The sequence below is a fragment of the Micromonas commoda genome, chromosome 5 (genome assembly GCF_000090985.2).
Source record: "Micromonas commoda chromosome 5, complete sequence".
Taxonomy (NCBI): domain Eukaryota; kingdom Viridiplantae; phylum Chlorophyta; class Mamiellophyceae; order Mamiellales; family Mamiellaceae; genus Micromonas; species Micromonas commoda.
The window spans coordinates 965,610-986,532 of NC_013042.1; the positions used below are offsets into that span (position 1 = coordinate 965,610).

General features: G+C 66.7%; 12 protein-coding genes across 12 annotated transcripts; 8 read left to right on the forward strand and 4 right to left on the reverse strand.

The window, feature by feature from the left end:
- Window positions 1-205: 205 nt before the first annotated feature.
- On the forward strand, window positions 206-1,358 carry MICPUN_97419 (glyceraldehyde 3-phosphate dehydrogenase; the record flags this gene model as incomplete). The annotated part of the gene is made up of 2 exons (XM_002502163.1): window positions 206-291; window positions 356-1,358. 2 exons carry the CDS (start codon window positions 206-208, stop codon window positions 1,356-1,358), a joined length of 1,089 nt encoding a protein of 362 aa, XP_002502209.1.
- Window positions 1,359-1,547: 189 nt separating this feature from the next.
- MICPUN_50333 (predicted protein) lies at window positions 1,548-2,564 on the reverse strand (the record flags this gene model as incomplete). The annotated part of the gene is made up of 1 exon (XM_002502537.1): window positions 1,548-2,564. One exon carries the CDS (start codon window positions 2,562-2,564, stop codon window positions 1,599-1,601), a length of 966 nt encoding a protein of 321 aa, XP_002502583.1. The 3' UTR covers window positions 1,548-1,598.
- Window positions 2,565-2,734: 170 nt separating this feature from the next.
- MICPUN_82271 (predicted protein) lies at window positions 2,735-4,111 on the forward strand (the record flags this gene model as incomplete). Its single annotated transcript, XM_002502164.1, has 2 exons — window positions 2,735-3,697; window positions 3,884-4,111. Coding segments are annotated over 2 exons (1,191 nt in total), but the record flags the coding sequence as incomplete, so codon positions are not given.
- A 1,223-nt stretch (window positions 4,112-5,334) lies between these two features.
- Window positions 5,335-7,358, forward strand: LF4 (long flagella protein LF4; the record flags this gene model as incomplete). The annotated part of the gene is made up of 2 exons (XM_002502165.1): window positions 5,335-5,443; window positions 5,779-7,358. 2 exons carry the CDS (start codon window positions 5,335-5,337, stop codon window positions 7,320-7,322), a joined length of 1,653 nt encoding a protein of 550 aa, XP_002502211.1. The 3' UTR covers window positions 7,323-7,358.
- A 248-nt stretch (window positions 7,359-7,606) lies between these two features.
- On the forward strand, window positions 7,607-8,008 carry MICPUN_58732 (predicted protein; the record flags this gene model as incomplete). Its single annotated transcript, XM_002502166.1, has 1 exon — window positions 7,607-8,008. The coding sequence occupies one exon, from the start codon at window positions 7,607-7,609 to the stop codon at window positions 8,006-8,008; it is 402 nt and encodes a 133-aa protein (XP_002502212.1).
- Window positions 8,009-8,116: 108 nt separating this feature from the next.
- Window positions 8,117-9,292, forward strand: MICPUN_100624 (predicted protein; the record flags this gene model as incomplete). The annotated part of the gene is made up of 1 exon (XM_002502167.1): window positions 8,117-9,292. One exon carries the CDS (start codon window positions 8,117-8,119, stop codon window positions 9,290-9,292), a length of 1,176 nt encoding a protein of 391 aa, XP_002502213.1.
- A 124-nt stretch (window positions 9,293-9,416) lies between these two features.
- Window positions 9,417-10,679, forward strand: MICPUN_100625 (predicted protein; the record flags this gene model as incomplete). The annotated part of the gene is made up of 1 exon (XM_002502168.1): window positions 9,417-10,679. One exon carries the CDS (start codon window positions 9,417-9,419, stop codon window positions 10,677-10,679), a length of 1,263 nt encoding a protein of 420 aa, XP_002502214.1.
- A 52-nt stretch (window positions 10,680-10,731) lies between these two features.
- On the reverse strand, window positions 10,732-11,332 carry MICPUN_71597 (predicted protein; the record flags this gene model as incomplete). Its single annotated transcript, XM_002502538.1, has 1 exon — window positions 10,732-11,332. A coding segment is annotated over one exon (601 nt), but the record flags the coding sequence as incomplete, so codon positions are not given.
- Window positions 11,333-11,897: 565 nt separating this feature from the next.
- Window positions 11,898-12,920, forward strand: MICPUN_58735 (predicted protein; the record flags this gene model as incomplete). Its single annotated transcript, XM_002502169.1, has 1 exon — window positions 11,898-12,920. The coding sequence occupies one exon, from the start codon at window positions 11,898-11,900 to the stop codon at window positions 12,918-12,920; it is 1,023 nt and encodes a 340-aa protein (XP_002502215.1).
- Window positions 12,921-12,952: 32 nt separating this feature from the next.
- Window positions 12,953-13,711, reverse strand: MICPUN_108304 (predicted protein). The gene has a single exon (XM_002502539.1). The coding sequence runs from the start codon at window positions 13,657-13,659 to the stop codon at window positions 13,030-13,032; it is 630 nt and encodes a 209-aa protein (XP_002502585.1). The 5' UTR covers window positions 13,660-13,711; the 3' UTR covers window positions 12,953-13,029.
- A 4,256-nt stretch (window positions 13,712-17,967) lies between these two features.
- On the forward strand, window positions 17,968-19,806 carry PWD1 (alpha phosphoglucan water dikinase; the record flags this gene model as incomplete). The annotated part of the gene is made up of 1 exon (XM_002502170.1): window positions 17,968-19,806. One exon carries the CDS (start codon window positions 17,968-17,970, stop codon window positions 19,804-19,806), a length of 1,839 nt encoding a protein of 612 aa, XP_002502216.1.
- Window positions 19,807-19,888: 82 nt separating this feature from the next.
- MICPUN_58738 (predicted protein) lies at window positions 19,889-20,923 on the reverse strand (the record flags this gene model as incomplete). Its single annotated transcript, XM_002502540.1, has 1 exon — window positions 19,889-20,923. One exon carries the CDS (start codon window positions 20,921-20,923, stop codon window positions 19,889-19,891), a length of 1,035 nt encoding a protein of 344 aa, XP_002502586.1.

Here is a 20,923-nt window from a genome sequence, read left to right on the forward strand (position 1 = left end):
ACCCGGACTCCCGGAGCGCGAACATCCCGAGGAAGCATCCAACGCGACGACAAACCTGTGTTTCATGTTATCATTTCCTGTATGTATCAAGTCAAGTCAAGTGTTCGTCACAGTCTCAAGTGTGTCCTCGGATAGGTCGAGTGACCACAACGCCTTTCTTTTCCCCGTATCGCGCACTCCCAGCAGCGTACACGCACGACGCGACATGGACGCCAGTCAGGAGGACCTCGAGGAACGACCTTTGCGCATAGGCATAAACGGCTTCGGCCGTATCGGCCGACTTGTGTGCAGGTGCCGCGCGGGATGAGTCCGCGAATCCAAACCGTGAACTCACCGACGCTTTTTCTTGGTGCAGGGCGGCCCGCAACCGTGGCTTAACCACCGTGGCCATCAACGACCCGCAGCTCGGCGCCAAGTATGCCAGCTTCCTCTTAACTCACGACACCGTCATGGGCCGCTTCGAGGGTGAGGTGTCCACCAGCACGGAGAGGGACGACTGCTTCCTCATCGACGGCGAGCCTGTGCACGTCACACAAAGAACCGACCCGGGTGAGGTACCGTGGGGAGCTTCAGGTTGCGACTATGTCGTGGAATCCTCCGGGAAGTTTCTGACCACCGCCCTGTGCCGGGAGGGTCACATCAAGAGAGGCGGAGCCGAGCGCGTCATCATGACCGCCCCGAGCAAGGACGCCGAAACACCAATGTATGTCTTCGGGGTGAACCACGAATCGTATGCGCTGGATCAGCCCAGCGTGGTCTCCTGTGCATCATGTACAACTAACGCCTTGGCACCGCTCGCGAAAATCATCGACGACAACTTTGGCCTTTCCGAGGGCCTGATGACCACGGTGCACGCGCTGACCATATCGCAGCCCACCGTCGATAGTGCCAACCCCAAGGATTGGCGCAGGGGACGCAGTGGCATGAGCAACATCATCCCCACAAGCAGCGGAGCCGCCAGCTCTCTTGGAAGGATTCTTCCAACGCTCCGAGGAAAGCTCACGGGCTTTGCTCTCCGCGTGCCTGTCGCAGACGTGTCACTCCTGGACCTCACGTGTGTCCTTGAGCGCCCCACGACGATCGATGAGATCAAGGCTGCGGTTAAGCTCGCCGCCGAGGAAGAGTTCGAGGGTCTTGTTCGATACACGGACGATCCGGTTGTCAGTTCTGACTTCATCGGCGACCCGAGTTCGCTGATCTTTGACTCAGCCGCTGCGGTGGCGACGTCCCCCCACCTGGTCAAGCTCCTCGCGTGGTACGACAACGAGTGGGGGTACAGCTGCCGCGTGGTGGACATGATGATGCACATGTGGGAGGCTGATAAGATGAGACAAGGGCTCAAGAATCCCGTGGCGTAAATGGAGCAAACCCGGGATGGTTTTTCAGCGAGTTATGGGTTCAGCGATGTACTGGGTTTTCAGCGACCCATATCACATCCTTCACAACTCTCATGACAGTGAGTGCTGTGAACGATGCAAGCCTCAACTCGCGGATGAATCATCCCAGCCAGGTGGGCTAGAGCTACTGGCTCTGAGTGGCTATCCTTTGCGCGATTACGAATACCTCGCACGAGACAAACTACGTTGCTTGACCGCTGCCTACTTCTCTCCGAGTGCGTCGCGCAACTTGTTGAAAGCACCCTCCAACTCTGCGACTGCCTCCTCCGCCCCCTCGACGCCTCCAGCCTCCGCGATCTCCTTACCCATCGTCCTTCCCTCTTCCATCGCCTTCGACGCGTCCTCGATCAGCGCGCCGCCGTCTTGCGGCGGGTACACCCCCGCGCCCACATCCTCGAGGCGCACCTGAAACTTTTTACTCGAGTCTAGCGCCCGCTCCAGCGCGTCGACGTCGCTCGCGGATCCCCGCACGATCGGCGCGACGATCTTGCGGACGAACTCGAACGACGCGGACGCAAACTCGGCGCACGCCCTGGCGACCCTCATCTCTTCCGCGGTGAAGTCCTCGTCGTGGAAGCGGAGGTCGTCCTCGTCCGGGTCCTCCGGGTTGCCGCCCTCGTCCTGCGCGCCCTCGCCCAGCTCGGACAGTTCGGTGCTCGTGTCCTTGATGAAGGTGGCGACGCGCATGAGCGCCTTGGATATGGCGACGCGACCATCCTTTGGGAGCTTCTTGATGTCCTTGACCGCCTCCCAGCACTCGCCGAGCACAGCCCTGAGGGAGCCGCTGGGCTCGGCCGATTCGGTCGCCGTCGCCACGAGCCTCCCCGCGGATTTGCACAGCACCTTCGCCGCATCCCTGAGGCCCGCGTCGAAGGTCTTGCCCTGAGTGCCCATGGCTGACTGGCAGTACGCGATGAACGTGATAACGTTCATGTGAAACGTCTCCAGCGCGGACCCGGCGGCGTCCTCGGGCACGTCCGCGCCGTCGGCGAAGATCATCTGGATCTTCGTGGCGCCCATCTCCACGGCCGCCGCCGCGTCGCAAACCTGCCCGAACGGGGTGCCACCTGGAACCTCCAGGGGCTCTTCAAGCGCCGCCGACTGGCTCGCAATCGCCGAGACGATCGTGGCAGCCTTATCCTTGTTCGTTTCGGCGGCCGAACCCATGTTGCTCTCTGTCGTGCTCGGCTTCGTGTGCCGACTGCGAGAATTTCGTCGGAAAGTTGCTCACGGTGCGAGAGATGCTTTCACGAGGGGGGGAACCACGACCACAGCACTTGTGCGCGGGTTTGCGTCGATCCCGGTCCGTGGACAGGTCGGGTTCGTCGTCGCTCGCCATGTTTGGTCCCGGTCGAACGGCCAGGGTCGCCGAAAACAGGTTCGGCGCCAAGCCGTCCCCGACGCCGGGAGGGGAACGCGCGCCATCCGGGCTGTCGGAAAATAAGAGGGGCGGTGCCGCCGCGAACCACGACGGGCTGCTGGTCAACCTGGAGCACTGCAAGTACGAGTGCCTTCGCAAGGTGACAGCCGATAACGGGTTCGAGGAGGTTGGCGACGACGAGCAGTACTGGGACCTGTGCTGGATGGACTCCTCCGTCTCCGAGGGGCGGGTCGCGAAGCTCTACCCGTTCCAGCGAATCAACCACTTCCCCGGCATGCTGGAGATCTGCCGCAAGGCGCCGCTCTCCCGGAACCTCCGGAGGATGCAGACCGCGCACCCGCGCGAGTACTCGTTCTCGCCGCAGACGTGGGACTACCCCTCGCAGCTCGACCTCTTTCGGAAGTACTCCAGGGCCAACCCCGACGCCGTGTACATCGTCAAGCCGAGCGCGGGTGCCATGGGCCGGGGCATCTACCTCGCGGCCGGCGAGTCCGGCATAGACAAGACGCACTCCGGCGCGGTCGTCGTGCAGCGGTACATGCACGACCCGTTCCTTCTCGACGGGTTCAAGTTCGACCTCAGGATATACGCGCTTGTCACGTGCGTGGACCCCCTGGCCGTGTACGTGTACGACGAGGGCATCGCCCGGTTCGCCACCACGCCTTACGCGGCGCCAAACAAGAGCAACCTGTCGCAGGTGACAATGCACCTGACCAATTACTCCCTCAACAAGCACAGCGCGACGTTCGTGAGCACGGACAAGGAGGACGAGGGGACGAAGCGGTCGATATCCTCGCTCTTCGCGCAGATGAAGGCGATGGGTCACGACACGGAGAAACTGTGGCGCGATATCCGGGAGGTTGTCGCGAGGACCGTGTTACCGATCCAGCCCCACCTCGCGCACTGCTACCACAGCTCCGTGAACAACGCGCCGAGGAGCGCGATCGAACGGCATGGAGCGGAGAGGGAGCGCGGCGCGAACGGCAGGGCGTCCGGTGCGACGCCGCGTGGATACGCCGACCTTCACGCCGACGACGCGAGCCCGGGGTCGTCAGGGAGGTCCAGCCCGTCGGCCGCGGGCGCCTCCGCCGACGACGAGCCCAAGCCCAGCCGGTGCTTCGAGCTCCTCGGCTTCGATATCATTATCGACGAGAAACTTCGGCCGTGGCTCATCGAGGTGAACCACTCGCCGTCGTTCAACATGGACAGCCCGCTGGACGCGAGGGTAAAGTGCGGAGCGATTGGGGACGTGCTCAGGGCGTTGAACCTGGACGGCGAGGAGCGCCGGGCGTGGATCGAAGCCGAGAAGCGGGCGCAGAAGAAGAGGCTGTACAAGGCTGGGGAGACGCTCAAGAATGCGCGGATGGGGGGCGCATCCGTCGGCGCATCCGTCGGCGGGGGTTTAGCGGGGGTCGGATCGAGCGCATCGAGCGGCGGCGGCGGCGGCTACGGCTCGACGATGGGCGGGTACGGGTCCGGGTACGCCACGATGGAGCGGCCGCGGAGCGGTTGGGGTAGGACGCGACCGAAACTCCCGATCCCGCAAACGCACTCGCTCGACGACGACGACGACGATTCGGACGAGGTCTCGAACGGGACGGTTGCCGGGTACGCTCGCGCCGCGCCGCCGCGTCTGGGGGGAAGGCGCGAGAGGGCCGAGAGGGCGGAGAGGAGCGCGAGGAGCGGCTGCATGGACGCGACGGAGCCGCCGGAGAGGCTCGGCGGGTTCACTCGCGTGTACCCGCCCGCGGGTCTGTCGCCGTCGGAACGGAGGCACGCGGAGACGCTCGACGCCAAGTTGCTGGCGCACGCGCTGTCGTTTTTCCGACCCGAGCCGGGGTGCTCGTGCGGCTCGTGCGACGCTCGGAAGCGAACGTCGGGGCCCGGGGGCGTCGCCGAGACGTCGTACTCCGTGCAGCACACCGCGGCGCGACTCGAGCGGGTGTCCGTCGCGGGCGACGACGCCCCTCTGGACGACGCGCACGACGAGTTTCTGTCGTCGTTTCCGTTCTCGAGGGCGTACCCAAACAACCTTTCGCTGACGTCGGGGCGAGACGGCGGCGGGCGGAGGCGGTTCACGGATAACCTCTCGGTGAAGAGCTACGCGGACTCGTACAGTAGATTGGCGAAGAAGTACTGAAGCCCTTAGCGGCTACATGTAGACGCGACGTGAGATGCGGAGGAGCGCGATGTCTCCCGTCGTCGTCGGCACCTCGTTGGCACCCCGAGACCAGGAAAAGGCGTGTAATAAAATCACGTGCGTTAATAAAATCGCGGAACGACTGATCTCGGAGCCCGCTGAGCAATCTTTTCTCGGCCGGGGCGGTGCACCAGCCACGTCATACGCACCGAGCGCGCCGAGACCACCCGCGGCGGAGGTGGTGACTGGACTTGATCTAAGGGATCCCAGCCAGACTGCGATCGGACGTGAGCGCGGTTAAACAGGTCGCGCGACCGCAGGGGACGCTACGCCGGCAGGGAAGCAGGGAACTATGCACAGTACGTGCCCGCTTGTCAAGTTTTGCCGAGTGTTTTAACGCCCGGAGGACGCGCGCCATGGGCGGTGCGGCGATGGTTCGTCGGTCCGGTGATCTCGGTCGATATAAACACGTTCTGGGCGTGGGTGCCGCGGCAACCGTGACCCCGAACTCGCCTCGCATCGCCCGTGGGAGCCCCGGTTTCTACCGCCTCACGACGCCGATTCGGCCCCCACTCTCGCGAGTGCCTTCTCCCTTTTTTGGAACGCATGGGGCGCCGGGCGAGGTCGGCCACGAGCACCGCGGTTGAGCCGTCGACGACGCTGGGGACCCGGATCGATCTCCTTTCATCCATCCCGGCGATCGGGGCGATCGATCGCGATCGCCCAACGCTCCAACCCGACCCGACCCGCGCCCGCCGGCTCCTCCGCGCCCCACGGCCGAGAACCAGACGACCCGAAAAAACCTGAGAACTTTCGCCCCAAATCGGGAATCTCATTTTCGCCCCCATCCCCCCCCGCAGAGTACCGCCTGGTCGCCAAGAAGGGCGAGGGCACGTTCTCGGAGGTGCTCAAGGCGCAATGCATCAAGAACGGGAAGTACGTCGCGATCAAGTGCATGAAGAACCACTTCGACTCGCTGGATCAGGTTAACAACCTGCGGGAGATCCAGGCCCTCAGGAGGCTGTCGCCGCACGGGAACATCATCAAGCTCCTGGAGGTGCTTTACGACCAGCCCACTGGGAGGCTGGCGCTGGTGTTCGAGCTGATGGACATGAACATATACGAGCTCATCCGGGGCCGGCGGCACTACTTGGCCGAGGACAGGGTGAAGACGTACATGTACCAGCTCATCAAGTCGATGGACCACATGCACCGCAACGGCATCTTCCACCGCGACATCAAACCTGAGAACATTCTCATCATGGACGACTGCCTCAAGCTGGCGGACTTTGGATCGTGTCGGGGCATCTACAGCAAACAACCGTACACCGAGTACATCTCGACTCGATGGTACCGCGCCCCCGAGTGCCTGCTCACCGACGGGTACTACAACTACAAGATGGACATGTGGGGCGTGGGGTGCGTTTTCTTCGAGATTGTCTCCCTCTTCCCCCTCTTCCCCGGGACGAACGAGCTGGACCAGATCCAGAAGATCCACAACATCATCGGCACGCCGTCCGCCGAGTTACTGGGTAAGATGAAGCAGAGGTCCGCGCACATGGATTTCAACTTTCCGCAAAAGTCGGGCACGGGCATCGAGAAGTTGATTCCGCACGCGCCGCCCGAGTGCGTCGATCTCATCAACAAACTCCTCGCCTACAACCCCGACGACCGTCTGAGCGCTAGACAGGCGTTGAGGCACCCGTATTTCCGCGAGATTCGCGAGATGGAGAAGAGGCAGTACGCGTTGATGAACCCCAAGGCTGACGGCACGCTCAGCGGCAGCGGCGGCGACGACAGCCGCGCGGGCCACCACGGATCCGCGGCGACGTCATCGGACGCCCGCTCGGACAGGACCCGACGCTCGCGCGCGTCCGCGTCCGTGGCGAGCGCATCAGTGCCCAGCATCGCGGGGAAGGGGATCGGCGACGCCGGCGGCGGCGGGGGCTACGAACCTTCCGGCGGGCACAGGCGGTTGCAGGTTGCCGGGTCGCACCGGTCGCACGCGGCGGCTTCGAGCGTGCACAGCGGCTACCACGCGGGCGCCAGCTCGTACCACGGCGGGTCCGACGCGAGCTCGATCATCAGCGCGGGGGGTATCTCGCTGGGAGGGGTTAGCGCGGCGAGGAGCGGCGGGTACGGCGGCGGCGGGGCGGCGGACCTCGGCGTGCAGGGCGTGGGGAGCAGGAACGTCAAGCCGGGGGCGAGGGAGCCGGTCAAACTGGGCGGGGGTTACGGCGGCGTGGCGGGTTCGTCCTACGGGGGTTCGTACAAGAGCAAGCCCGCGGCGAGGGGCAGCGTGCGAGAGCGGATGGAGCCGCCGTCGGGGGTTGGCGGGCAGAAGGCGCCGGTGAGTCACCGCACGGACAAGTACGTCAGCCCGTACGGCCAGCAGCGACGCTGAGTCGCGTCTCTTATTATATAACCTAGGTTCATCGTCACGCATCTTCCGCCTCTCGCTCCTTCTTCCGCCTCTCCCTCCTGTTAAGGCCCGACGCCTGCATGGACGGGGTCACCTTCTGCTTCTTGGCCTTTGGGGCGAAGTTTTTGTTGTTCTTGTTCGCCTCGATGACTCGAGCCTGGCGCTCCTCCTCCTCCCGCGCGTCGCGCTCCTCCTTGCGATCCAGCGCTTCGCGCGCGGAGAGGTAGAGGATACCGACGGTGATCACGCCGAGCAGCAGCACGGCGATGGTGAAGAAGATGGTGGTCACGATGCTCGTCTCCGGCACGCCGTCCGCGTCCAGCTCGGCCATCGCGGGCAGCGCGGAGAGGAACAGCGCGGAGAGCGCGGTCACCGAGGCCGCGAGCGGCGCCTTGGATGCGACCTCGACCTCATCATACTCCACTCGTACCTCGGAGTCGATCGCGGAACCCCTCGCGACCGTCCACGCCGCGCGGCTCATCTCCACGCGCGCGGAAGCGGGCGGCACCCTCGCAGCCAGAACCCTGGACCCCGATCGCGCGATCACTGCGACGCCCTTGGCAACGCGAGGCCTCGCTGCGCCCCTGACGAGGACTGGAACGGCGATCGCACCCGTGACGATCGCGGAAGACATCTTTACCAGCGAGAACAACCGGTGCTCGAGCTAGAGTGGTCGACCCAGAGTGGGCTGCTCGCTCTGGATAAGAATGAGTTTCGGGCGGAGCTTGCTTGTTTCGACTCGGAAAATGCTCTGACTTGCCAGATTGAGGGACGCAATGAGCGGCAAGCCGAAGACCCCTGGCACGCTTCGGGGAATGCGCCGGCGGAAGTCCGGCGTCGCTCGGCCGACTCTCACGACTCCGATTCTCAAACAGGTAGACGACTGCACGTGGGCCAGGGTCGACGCGGTCGAGCTTGAGGAGGAGGATCCGGAGGAGGTCAAGCTGCCGGTGTTCAGTTCGCGGGCGTTACCACCCTCGCCACGCACCGCTCCTCCCAGCGAGCGACCGTCTTCGATGAACGACGCAACGAACACGAAGTGGTGGACAATTCGACAACCTTCGCCGTTCGTCTCGGCCAGGAAGACGCCCAATCCGTCCCCGGCGCCGTCAAGGGAGCGCGACGAAAACGAGATTCCGACGTCGGGTACAGCTGTCGACGATCTGGCCTCGCCGAGAGTCAACAGTCGTGTGCGCAGACCCGCGCGCTCCGCTCGGACCAGATGCGATACTCCCTCGAGGAGCCTCGTGACCGCCGACATTCTGTGCTCGGAGCCCGCCTTGGGTGCCTCGCCCCGACCGTGCGCGTCTCGAGGGCTGAAGAGGCGGCGCGTCTCGGAACGCGTTGTTGACCAGGAAACTGCCTCGGTGGACAGCCCGGCGATTCGTGCCGTGAGCCCGGGCGAAGGCATCCTGTCCCTGCTCCGAAAGGGCGCCGCGATCGACGCCGCGGCGGCCGAACGAAAGAGAAGCTTACCCCCGGGCTTTTCGGTGCGCGAGGTGACCTCGTTCGACGACGCCGCGCTCCAGACGCTGTCGACGGCGTTTGCCGCCGAGGACCCGAGGGTGGGGAAACTGCCTCGAGGCGGTCCCACGGGCGGGGTCCGAGGCCGGGCGCACGTGCTCGACGACGCGGAAGGTGAAGCGATCGGGTACACGCTGACGTTCGAGAACGTCGCGCCGCCGTGGGATATGGAGAGGAGCCTCGGGCTTCCGCCGAGGCTGGCGCACATCTTCATCCTGCGCGGCTGGCGCAGGCGGGGCATCGGAACTGCGTTTTTCCTCTGGTGGAGAGAAAAGTTTGGCGCCACCGTGAGGCTGTTCGCGGTGGACACCCCGTCGGAGGCGATGAACAGGGTGTTGGCGAAGGGCATGTGCGTGCAGACGGCGACGCGGTCAGGGCACAACGCATCCGCGGTGCATTTTCACTCCACGGCAATGGAGAGGACGTAAAGTTAGATAGCAAAGGCGTACGACGCCACGCAGAACAGCCAGCTAAAAAAGCTCGCGCGCTCCGCTGTTTTTGACGATTTTGAATCACGGCACCCCCCTCAGTTGCGGGCACCCCGCCGCGATCATGGCCCCGAGCGAGCTTGACCCGCCGGGTATGTCAGATGACTTCTATCGCGCATCTGTCGTTACGCTCACCACGCACATCGACGATGCGCGCAACAGAATCGCGGCGAGCACCACCGAGCATCTCAACCAGCTGCGACGGAAGGTCGAGGTCGACGTCGAGTGGATGAAGAAGGAGACGGAGGCTCGCTTCGTGCAGCTCGAGTGCGAGGCGAAGGAGGCGCGGGAGCTCATCGCGACGCTCCGCGCAGAACTGACTAATGCCGAGAAGAAGGAGGCCATGGCGGTGGCGGAGGCGAGGAAGGCGCGCGCTGAGCTGGACGAGCTGCGAGATTCGGTGCAGTCCGGGAAGGAGCCCCTCCGCGCGGAGCTCGAGATGTGGAAGGAGAGCAGCAGGAAGTATCGCAAGAAGCTCGAACACTCGGAGCAGGCGCTGGCGCGTCTGAAGGCGCGCGCGGGCGCGGCTGGGTTCGTCGAGGCCACGCCGCCGCACCATCACGCCTCCGCTTTTCGCCCCCACGCCAAGCGGGTCAGGATGGAGGAAACGAGGAATCTCGCCGCGGAGGCGCCGGCGACGTCGCCCCCGCGCCAAGCGGATCCCGCGGCGCCCGAGTCAAATGCGGACCCCTCACCGCCGGACGTCGACCCCACGCTGGCGCAGATGCCGGCGCCCGCGGTGCCGGACCCGGGCGCGAGATGGCGACGCAAGGGCGGCGGCACAGCTGGCGGTGGCACAGCTGGCGGGCGGGTCGCCGCGCTCGCCGCCGAGGCGTCGCTTCGACGGGCGAACAGCGGCGACTCACAGCTGTGGGGCGCGACGCAGGTGCGGGGCGGGGACGCGCGGGGCGGTGACGCGTACGCGGCTGAGGATAGACGAATATTCAAGCTCGGCGTGCCGCCGACGGATCGAAGACCCGGCGCCGTTACCATCGGCGGCGACGAGAACGCGGCGGGGGGCGAGGGGAAGTTCCCGGCGCGGGGGGAGAAGGAGGAGAGGGTGGTCAAGTTCGTCGAGGTCGTGCGCAAGAGGTCCGAGCGCGAGAAGCTCCCGGCGTTCACGTGCGAGGAGTGCGACAAGTTCTACGCCGCCGCCGGTCTCACGGGCGCGTCCAGGCCGAACGACGGCGCGTGCCAGCACTGCCCACCGGGCACCACCGACGACTGGTCCAGGCACCGCGCTCGGTGGGCGCCGCCGCCCGCGCCGAAGGGGTACTGGAACCTCGGGTTCGGCACGCAGCAGTCCACCGAGCGTCAGTCGACGTAGTGTTAGACGAGTAGAATCAATCACGCGCACAGAGATCACGCACACATCTACCTCACGAACACTCGACACTCGCCCCTGTCTCCCCTCGACACCCTCACGTCGTCATCCACGAACGTCGTCTCGAAGCTTCCCGAACGCGCGCCGGCGTTCGTGAGCGCCTCCCTCGCCTCCCTCGGCAGCGCGTCCAGAGGCGACGGCAACTTGAACGCCCCAACACCGAACGGGCTGGACTCCACCGTCACCCCCGTGAACGATATCGTCATCGATCGCCCGTCCACCTCGTACGAGTGTCCCAGCGCGGCGACGCCGGAGACGCCCGGGATGGGCGACCGCAGGCACACGACGTTGTCGCACGTCTTCGCCTCCGCGTTCAGGCGCTGGTACACCGCGCCGAGGGTCACGCCCGGCGCGCCCTGCCCCGGCGCGCCCGTGAACCCCTGCGAACCCGGTTGTTCGCCCGCGAAGGTGGACGAGTACGCGAGCCGCCACTCGCCGTCCAGCGCCTTCTCGAGGTCGGCATCCTCGGGCACGCCGCCCGTCGACTTGGCCGCCGCCTCGAGTTGGTCGACGAGATCGCCGACGTACGTCCGGTCGTCGTCGTTCGCGGCGACGCCGCGGTCGAGCGCGGCGAGAACCTTGACGAGCCTGTACTTGGTCGCCTCCGTCGCCGCTAAGGGGGGTGCGGCGGATCGGCCCGGGGATGGCGACGTGGCATCGACGGATTCTGCCTCGTCGTCTCCCGTTGCGATGGACTCGGCGTCGCCCCAGGGGCCGAATTTGCCGCCGCCTCTTTGTTCCTCCTCGCGGAACCGCCACATCCCAACCTCGCCGCCGGCCCACCCTCCCGTCAGCAGGCCGTCCCGTCCCGGGTACTTGCGAAAGTCGTCCTTGTTCCATTTCCCCTTCCCTACGTAGACCTTGTCTCCCTTGACGGACTTGTCTCCCGCCCTGACCGACAGAGCGCGGGACGGGTGAGGACCTCGCGACCTACTGACCGCGGGTCGCGAGGTTGACGCGGAACTCGGCGCGAGTTGGGAGCGCAGCATCGCTCTTCTCACAGCGGATAACGCGGTTGCGAACACAAATGAGAGGCGCCGAAACGTGTCGATGTTTGTCGTCGCAGCGCGCAGCGCGCAGCGCGCAGATGTTTTCGCGTCGCGCGAATGATTGGCCGGGCCAGCGCATCAAGTCCGAAAACGGCACACAGTGCGCCGCGCGATGACGAGGCGACGGTTCCAGGCGGGGTCTCCCGGGGCTGCAGACCCCGAGCCTAGGCCGGAGGAGCAGTCGCAGCGGATGGGTTTCGGTTTCAACGTCGGGTTCGGGACGACGTCCAACTCCAGGACCATGCCGCCGGTGGTGAGACGCGCGGATACCACCGCGTTCGTCTCCACCCCTCGCGGCCCGCTCCAGAGTCAGCATCTGGTCGACCAAAACTCGGGTTCGGGAGCGTCGACGCCGAGGTCGGCGCGGGACTCGCACGTCGCCGAGACGTACGGCGAGTGCGCGGTGTGCTTCGACCCGCTGTGTGCGCAGCGCACGGCCGTGCTGACCCAGGAGCACGGGCGCGGGATGCGTAAGGAGCGGACGCGGTCGTGCGCGCACTTCTTTCACCTGGCGTGCGCCAACGAACTTCGCGTCCATCACGCGAAGTGCCCCATCTGCCGCGCGCCGTTCAACGGGGTTCTCCCCGTGCCGTCGCCGGGGGAGGACCCCGACGGATGGTTCGCCGCGGTGGACGTGGATGGTGACGGGCGGCTGAGCCCCTCGGAGGTTCTCGAGGCGCTGAGGGCGCAGATACGATGCGACTGGCACGCCATCGAACGACAATTGCCGAAACTTTGGCGGAGGTGGGACGTAAACGGCGACGGCTACGTGGAGAAGAACGAACTCGTCAGTCGCGGTGGACTCATCGAGTACGTCACGAAACACTTCCCAAAGAGGGAACATCGCGAGCGGCCTCCACCGCCGTCCATAGCGCGCGCCCCCAACGAGTGGTTCGAGTACTGGGACGAGGACGGCAGCGGTGAGCTGGAGAAAGAGGAGGTTGTCCGCGCCCTCGTCAAAACCTTCGGGCTCGGCGCGGACATGCCCTCGCTCCGGAACATACGACAGATCGTGGACGCGGTGTGGTGCGTTTTCGACCCGGACGGGAGCGGGGCGGTGGACAGGCGGGAGTTTTTGATGCGGGACGGACTCGCGGACACGATAGTCGCATCCGCCGGGGCTTGGCGGACGTGAGATAAACTCTTAGCGGCGTCGTGTAATATCATAAGGTACCAAAGCGTCGTATTCCAGAGCCGGGGGTATTAGTCGGCCCGTTCCTCTCCATCCCCTCACGATGCGACGCTCACTTGCGCTGGAGCGCCTCGTACGCGGAGAGGGCGTCGACCTCACCCTTGGTCACCTTCTCCGCCATGTTGGACGCCTCGAGGCCGTAAAGTCCCGTCTCCGCCTTGGGCTCCGGCGCGGAGAAGAGGGTAAACGCCTGCCCAGTCGAAGCCTTGGCGACGCGCTCCTTGGGCTGCTTCACGACGCGCTCGGTCGGGGTCCTGGAGGCGCGGGGCTCGGACTTCTTGACGAGGGGCTCACCGCCGCCGCCGCCGCCGCCGAGGACGACGGCCGCGGCGCCCGCGGCGACGAGGGCGGCGACGGCGCCCGCGATGACGCCGCCGCCGGGGCCGCCCGCGGCGGCTCGGCGAAGCGCCGCCGCCGCCGCCGCCGCCTCCTCGGCCGCCGCGCGGGCCTTCTCGGCGTTGCGGATGGCGTTGGGCTTGAGGAACCCGAAGAACGCGCAGATGGGCCCGTCGACGAACGCCTCGGCGGAGTCAGCCTTGGCCTCGAGCCTCTCCACGAGGAGGTCCGCCTTGTCGCAGAGCTCCGCCTTCTCCTCGGCGGATTCGCACTCGGCGAGGTCGGCGACGGTGGGAAAGCCGCGGGGGAGGAGGGAACCCTCCTCGGCGGGTGCACGCGCGGGCATACGCACGGTGGCGGCCTGCACGGGCGCCGGAGCGTCCTCGTTGGAACGGTCGCGGCGGATGATCTTGGTCGCCGCCGTCGCGCGAGCGGCTTCGGCGGCTTCCTTACGCTCGGCGGCGGCGGCGGCGAGCTCCTCGCGCTTGGCCGCGGCTGCGGCTGCGGCTGCGGCTGCTGCGGCGGCGAAGTCAACCTTGGGCTTCGCCTCGACCTCCTCCTCGTAGTATTCCTCCTCCTCCTCCTCCTCCTCCTCGACGGCGGCGGCGGTTTTCTTCTCGGTGAATGACGCGAAGGGGTTACCCGCGGGCTTGGCCTCGGCCTCGGGCTCCTCGTAGAACTCCTCGTCGTCCTCGTCGTCGCCGCCGGCGTTGGCGCCAGCCTTGAACGCGGCGAACCCCGCGGCGCCGAGGGCGAGCACGCCGACGCCGCCGAGGATGCCGCCCCCGCCCCCGCTCTTCTTGGGCTTGGACTGCTCGACGACGCGCTTGGCGGTTGACGAGTTGCCGCCGGTGCGGGTGGCGGCCTCGTACGCGGACATGGCGTCGTCGGTGCCCTGGGGGACGGACGCGACGTAGGGGGCTGCCTCCTCGACGGGCGCGGCTGCCTCCTCGACGGGCGCGGCAGCCTCCTCGACGGGCGCGGCAGCCTCCTCGACGGGGGCGGCGGTGAACTCGTCGTCCGCGTTGGCGATCCCGGGGGCGCCGATGATCAGCGGGATCGCGACGAGCGCCGCCGCGAGCTTGGACCTGCCGAGGGCGACGCGATCGGAGATGGTCTCGGATCCGTTGGCGAAAGCGGAGACGACCACCTTGCGGCGGGCGGGCGCCGCCACCGCGCGCGGGGCGCGGGCGACGTCATTGCCAGCGCACGCGTTGGAGACGGAAGCCGACGTGGCAGCAGAGAGGGGAGCGGCGAGCATCGCGCGTGCCGATCGGGTGCCGCGAGGTGGGTTTAGGGGGTCGAAGGGTGAGTAGTGCTCGCGCCTTCAGGTTTGCACGAACGGTGACGAGTCGCGAAAGGCGGTCTCGGCGTTCGAACGCGTGTGTCGTTATGGCCCCCGCGCGCGCCGGCGTTGGCCAATCCCCTCGATGACGACGATCTTCGATAGCTATCCACATCGCGTTCGCTTTTTCGAGCTTTTCGCTTGCCGAAGCAAACTGTTCTCCGGCCTCCTGATTGGTCGAGAGAGCTCGTTTTTTGCTGACTGTGAAACTGCCTGACTGTGAAAAGATCTCGCTCGGCGGTTCAAACCCGACGGTACGAGGCAAACCTAGCCCCCGGCGCCGTCCCCCCAGACCGAGCCGCACGACAGGTGCCACTAACCGTCGCGATGGCTTCGGCAGTGGTCCAAGGGTCCGCTATCGGCGCGGTGCCGGTGGCTCGCGCGGTAATCCGCGCGCGCCCGGCGCCCGCCGCGGCCGGCCCGCGCCTCGACGCCTCGACGGGAAAACCTCGCGAGGGTCGACTTTTGAAGCCTCGACGATCGGCGCGGGGTTCCGCGCCGCGTGCGTTCGACCGCACGTTCGGAAACCCCGAGATCTCCCCGGACCTCAAGTTCACCGAGGAGGCGTTCAGGGTGGAGCTCGAGCACGTCGCGCCCGGCGCGTACATCGCCGTGGGCGTCCAGGCTGCGGCCGCGAACGTTGACGACCTCGTCGCAGTCATCACGGCGCACATGCCCGGCGATCTGTTCCTGCACTGGGGGCTGGGCGAGGAGAGCCAGCAGCATCCCGGCACGTTGAGTAACACCCCGTGGGAGTGTCCACCGGAGGCTGTCATGCCCCCCGGGTCCTACTGCGTCCAGTCGTGGGCGGTCGGCTCCGCGGTGCGCTCACCGTTTGGGGCGTACAGCGACACCATCGAGATCCCGCTGCCCCGTCGCCCGGGCCACGGCCTCGCGTTCGTCGTCTTCGACGCGGACAAGCAGTGCTATTACGACCACGACAGCAACGCGTTCTTCCTGGACGAGCGCCTGTCCATGGCCACCGCGGCCAGGGCGCAGGCTGCCGCCGAGAACGCCGCGCGAGCGCAGACGGACAAGATCCGAGCCATGGCCGAGGCGGAAGCCGCCGAGGCGGCGAGGGTCGCGAACCTTCAGCGCGAGCGAGACGCGCAGCTCGCCAACGCCGCGGCCAACGCCGCCGCTCAAGCCCGCGAGCACGCCGCCGCGCCCGCGACGGGAGGAGGAAGCGCCTTTGAGAGGATGATGGCGGACAAGCACAACGTCTTTGCCGGGATGTCCGCGTACGAGCGATACACAAACGACCCGGGTAACCCGTTCCGAAACTTTGCCCCGCCGCAGCCGCAGCTGGCGACGGCGACGGCCGCGCACGCCTCGAGCGGCGGAGGCGGAGGAGGAGGAGGAAACGGGTTCCAGGCGCCCACCTTCCAGCCGTCCAACGGTCACGCGCCGGTTGAACCCCCGCACGGACACATCAAATCGAACGGCCACGCGTCGCCGCCCCCGGTGGGTTCGTGGCCCACCGCGGACACCGCGGCGTCGTACGGCTCTTCGCACCAGTTCGAACCCGAGCCAATTGAGCCGGTGTACCACGAGCCGACGATGACCGGCGGGGGTTCGGGCGGCGCGGATGGCTCCGTGGTGGCCACCTACACCATCAACCTCTCCACCGAGAACGGCTCCAGCAACGGCACCTGCGACGTCAAGTTGATGGCCACCTGGCCGCCGTCGGTGTCCATCAAGTGCAGCGCGGGTGGTGTCGCGGCCGGTCAGCCCCTGCTGCTGCACTGGGGCGTCACCGACCGACGCGGCGGGTCCTGGAACAGCCCCTACGATAAACTCGTCAACGTGCCCGCGAATTCCCGCGCCCCCGACGCTCAGTCGTGCGAGTCGCCGCTACCCAACGGGGAAACAATCGTGGAGTTCGCGCCGCACGACACCGGCACGTCCTGCATGACGATGCTGATCCGGACGGAGGACTGCAAGGAGTGGCTGAGGGACAGGGACGGCGGCGACGTTTTCATCGATGTCTCGCCGGCGCTCCAGGCGGTGGCTGGCGCGGGAGGAGGCGCCCCGCCGCCCCAGCAGCAGCAGCAACAACAACAACATCACCACCAGGAGCAACAACGTCACCACCAGGAGCAGCAGCATCATCACCAGGAGCAGCATCACCACCACCAGGAGCAGCATCACCACCACCACGAGCCGCCGCCGCCCCCCAAGCCCAAGCCGGCTCCCATGCCCGCGGAGCAGTCGGGCGACCACATGGCGTTGCTCAGCAACTGGGCCGGGCAGGACGTCAACCTGCAGCAGCACAAGGGTTCCAACCACGAGCGCAAGAACCAGTGGAACACCGACGGCCTGCCCGACGCCGCGCGCCGCATCGTCGAGGGCGACAGGGACTCGCCCTCGTGGAGGCAGAAGCTCCAGGCGCTCGAGGGCGTTCTCTGCATGGACGCAAACCACGCGGACATGGACGCGCTGGCGTACTCGTCCGTCTACCTCTTCTGGGTCGGCGTGGGCGCCATCGCGTGCGTCGAGGACGGCAGCCACTACCGACCCAACCACCACGCCAACGCCTCGCAGAAGATGTACGAATCCATCGAGGCGATTGAGCGCAACGCGTCCAACGCGGGTGGCCGCTTCGCGGAGGAGTGCCGCGCCCTGATCCGCCGTCTGCACCCCAGACTCCCCGCGTTCACCGCGGAGTTCACGCAGTCGGTGCCCCTGACCCGCATCCGCGACATTGCTCACGGTAAGGGAGACAAGCACGGGAAGTGCCGCGAGGTTCGCGCGGAGATTAAGCACACCATTCAGAACAAGCTGCACAGGTGCGCGGGGCCCGAGGATCTGGTGGCGACGGAGAAGATGCTCGCGAAGCTCACGGCGCCGGGCACGGACTACCCCGAGGAGTTCATAGAGGAGTTCCGCATCTTCCACCGCGAGCTCAAGGATTTCTTCAACGCGTCGTCCGTCACCGACCGCCTGGAGAAGCAGTGCAGGGAGGGTAACCCCCCGGGCTCGGTCACCGAGGGAGTCAACAGGTTCGTCCGAGCTAAGGCCACGGTGGACGCCATCCCGGGTTCCAACCAATCCGACCCACAGCTCCTCGCGGCCATTGAGGAGTGCCTCCACGCGCTCTGCGACCTGCGAAGGCAGGTGGACCACGAGATCAACCACGGGCAACTCGCGGGTGAACCGCCGGACCAGCGCCAGCAGTGGAGGCTCGCCGAGATTGGCCTGGAGGACTACGCCTTCGTCCTACTCTCCCGCGGCATCAACGCCCTGGGCGCCGAGTCCGATCCCCCGAGGAACGAGCTCACCGGCGCGGAGATTTCGTCCGCGCTCAGGATGCTCGCCGCCGCCTCGGACGCGACGGCGCTCTCGTCGGGGGGCGGAGCGGGCGAGGAGTTTGGTCACATCGCGCACGAAGCCGGCGAGCTCGCTAATAACCTGCCGGGCGGAGAGCAGGGGGCGCTGCGCGTGCGCGCGGTGGCGGAGCGCGCGCGAAGGTCCGCGGAGGATTACTGCAACCTGCTCTCCGACCTCTTTGACGGCAGAGCCGCGGCGCTGGGGCGGTCGCTGGGCATCGACGGACACACCGTGGAGGTCTTCACCGAGGGTCAGATTCGCGCCTCCGTCGTGTTCCAGTCTGCGAAGCTCGCGTCGCACCTGCTCCGCGCGGCTAGGACCGCCACGGGCGAGGCTGGCTGGGATTGCCTCGTCGCCGGCGAGGTTGTCGGCGCGAAACTCGTGTCGGTTCCCCGGTTGGATCCCTCGGACCCGACCATCCGGGCGCTCACCGCCGACGCCCCCGCGGTGCTCCTCGTGCAGTCGGCGGATGGCGACGAGGAGGTGTCCACGTGCGGACCGGGCGTGGCGGGTATCCTGCTGTGCCACGCGCTGCCCCACCTCTCGCACCTCGCGTTGCGGGCGCGCCAAGCTGGCGTGCCCCTCGTCGCAATCGAGGATCCAAATCTCGTCAACCACGCGAGTTCGCTGACGTCGGCGCCCGGCGTTAGGTTCGTCGCCCAGCCCTCCAACATCTCCCTGGACGCGGCCGAGGGCGGGTACTCACCGGGTACTCAGGGCGGCGGCGGTGGTACGTCAACCCCCACCCCGCAGAGGCAGGCTGCCGCGCTCGTCGCCGATACCAGCCGCGCGGGTTGGGTCACCCCGCTGCACGAGCTCGGCCAGATGCCGTGGCACGCGGGTGTCGCCGTGGCGGGTTCCAAGGCGATGGCGTGCTCCGTCCTCTCGGCGTTGGCCACCGATCCAAACTCCGGGTTTGCGGCCCCCACCGGCGCCGTCCTGCCCTTCGGTTCGATGGAGCAGGCGGCGCACGCGTTGGGTCACGCCGAGCGACTCAACTTTCTGGTTGACGCGCTCGAGTCGGTGCAGACGCGACCGGAGGAGGTTGCGTCGGTGTGCGGCGAGCTGCGGGACCTGGTCAGGCAGCTCCGGCCATCGCACGAGCAACTCGCGGCGCTCGCGGATCCCTTCGCACACGACCACGGGGCGAAGGTGATGGTTCGATCCACCGGTAACGCGGAGGATCTCGCCGGCTTATCCGCCGCGGGTCTCTACGACTCCATATCCAACGTGGCTCCCGGAAACCCCGAAGTGCTCGGCTCGGCGGTGGCGGAGGTGTGGGCGTCGCTGTACACCCCCCGCGCGGTGGCTTCGCGCGCGGCCGCGGGAGTGGGCCAGCGCGGCGCGCACATGGCGGTTCTCGTGCAGCAGATGCTGGTCCCCGACGTGTCCTTCATCCTGATGACCAGGCACCCGATGACCAACGACCCAAACACCGCGTACGCCGAGCTCGCGTTGGGTCACGGCGAAACTTTGGCGTCGGGGTCGGTGCGAGGCACGCCGTGGCGCATGTCCATGAACCGATCGAACCCGGGAGAGTCGCAGGTGCACACGTACTCGTCGTTCGGCACCGCGCTGGTGCCCGACCTGGACGGCGACGGGACGCTCAAGAGCGTGGCGGTGAACTGCGCGGGGCACTGGCTGTCCACGGATGACGGCGCGAGGGGTCAGCTCGCGGCGAGGCTGGTTCACGCGGGCGGGTTCGTGGAGAGCACCCTCGGTAGCGTGGACGGCGGACAACTCCTCGCGCAGGATATCGAGGGGTGCCTCACGCCGGACGGTCAGCTGTGGGTTGTCCAGGCGCGCCCCCAGCCGTGACGGCGGCGGCGGCAAAGTTGTGTTTATTACGTGTCATTTCTAGTTCCAGTTTCATTATCAGAAACGTCTATTTCGTCTAACGCTACGCACCCGCCGGTCCGGTGCCCCTTCGTCCCCACCAGTAGGACACCGATAACGACGCCGACGTGGCCCTCACCTCGTGCCACGTCCCCGCCGGCATGAAGAGGCACTCGCCCGGATTGAGCGTCGTTGTTACCCTCCCGGCTTTGGAAAACAGCGGGAACTTGGACTCGTCCGCGTCGTCCACGTCCTCGATCGTCGACGTGTTTCGAAGGAAGCCGTTCGCGGTGAACGGGTACATCTTATTCTCATCGCTCGGTGGGAAGCACACCACCCGCTTGGTCCCCCACGCCTGCGCCAGCACGTTGTGGTACGGGTCTCGGTGCAGCGGCGTTTGCGTCCCTCTCGGCCCCAACCAGCATCGTCGCATCGTCCTCTCGCGTTGCGCGTCGTCGCCGTCGCCGACGTGAGGCGGCGTGGGCGAGCACGCGTCGCTTAGCTCGGGGATTCTCGCGAGGAGGTCGTGCTGCGCGAGGTACGCGTTCACCCCGGGTGGAACGTCCCTGCCGCCGAGCACGAAGGCGTCGATGAAATCGCCCAGTCGAACCAGGTGATCCGCCTGAAACGTCCGACTCCGTGACCGAGGCGCATCCTCCCTGTACGCGTCCCGGTAGTCCGCGCCTCCGGTCGATACCTCCAACGGTACCTCAACGTCGCCGTGCTCGTCCCTGAGCCGTTCGGGTCCCCAGTCTGGTCCCAGCATGGGCCACTCGTCCAGGGCCCCAACCACGACGGCGCACTGCTCTGGATGCGCTCGCCTGAAGTCCAAAAACTCTTGCACGCCCCTGAGCCGAGCGGGCTCGCCGCCCGCATCGGGCGTGAGACGATGCGTCGAGGTCGAGATGGATCTCCAAATCCTCGCTGCCGCGCCGGTGGACCGGCGGGCGGCGGCGGTGGCGAACATGGAGGGCACCGAGTGTTGCGTCGGAAGCCCCCGTGGCGGGTTTCCTGAACGGGAGGCGAAAGGACTCATTTGGCCACCCCGACCGACAGTTGGAATCGTGATCATGTGGAATTCTATCCTCGACGACGGCAT

Coding starts and splice junctions, on each gene's coding strand:
- MICPUN_108304 (XM_002502539.1), bottom strand. CDS start 13,659: ATGCCCGCGCGTGCACCCGCCGAGGAGGGTTCCCTCCTCCCCCGCGGC.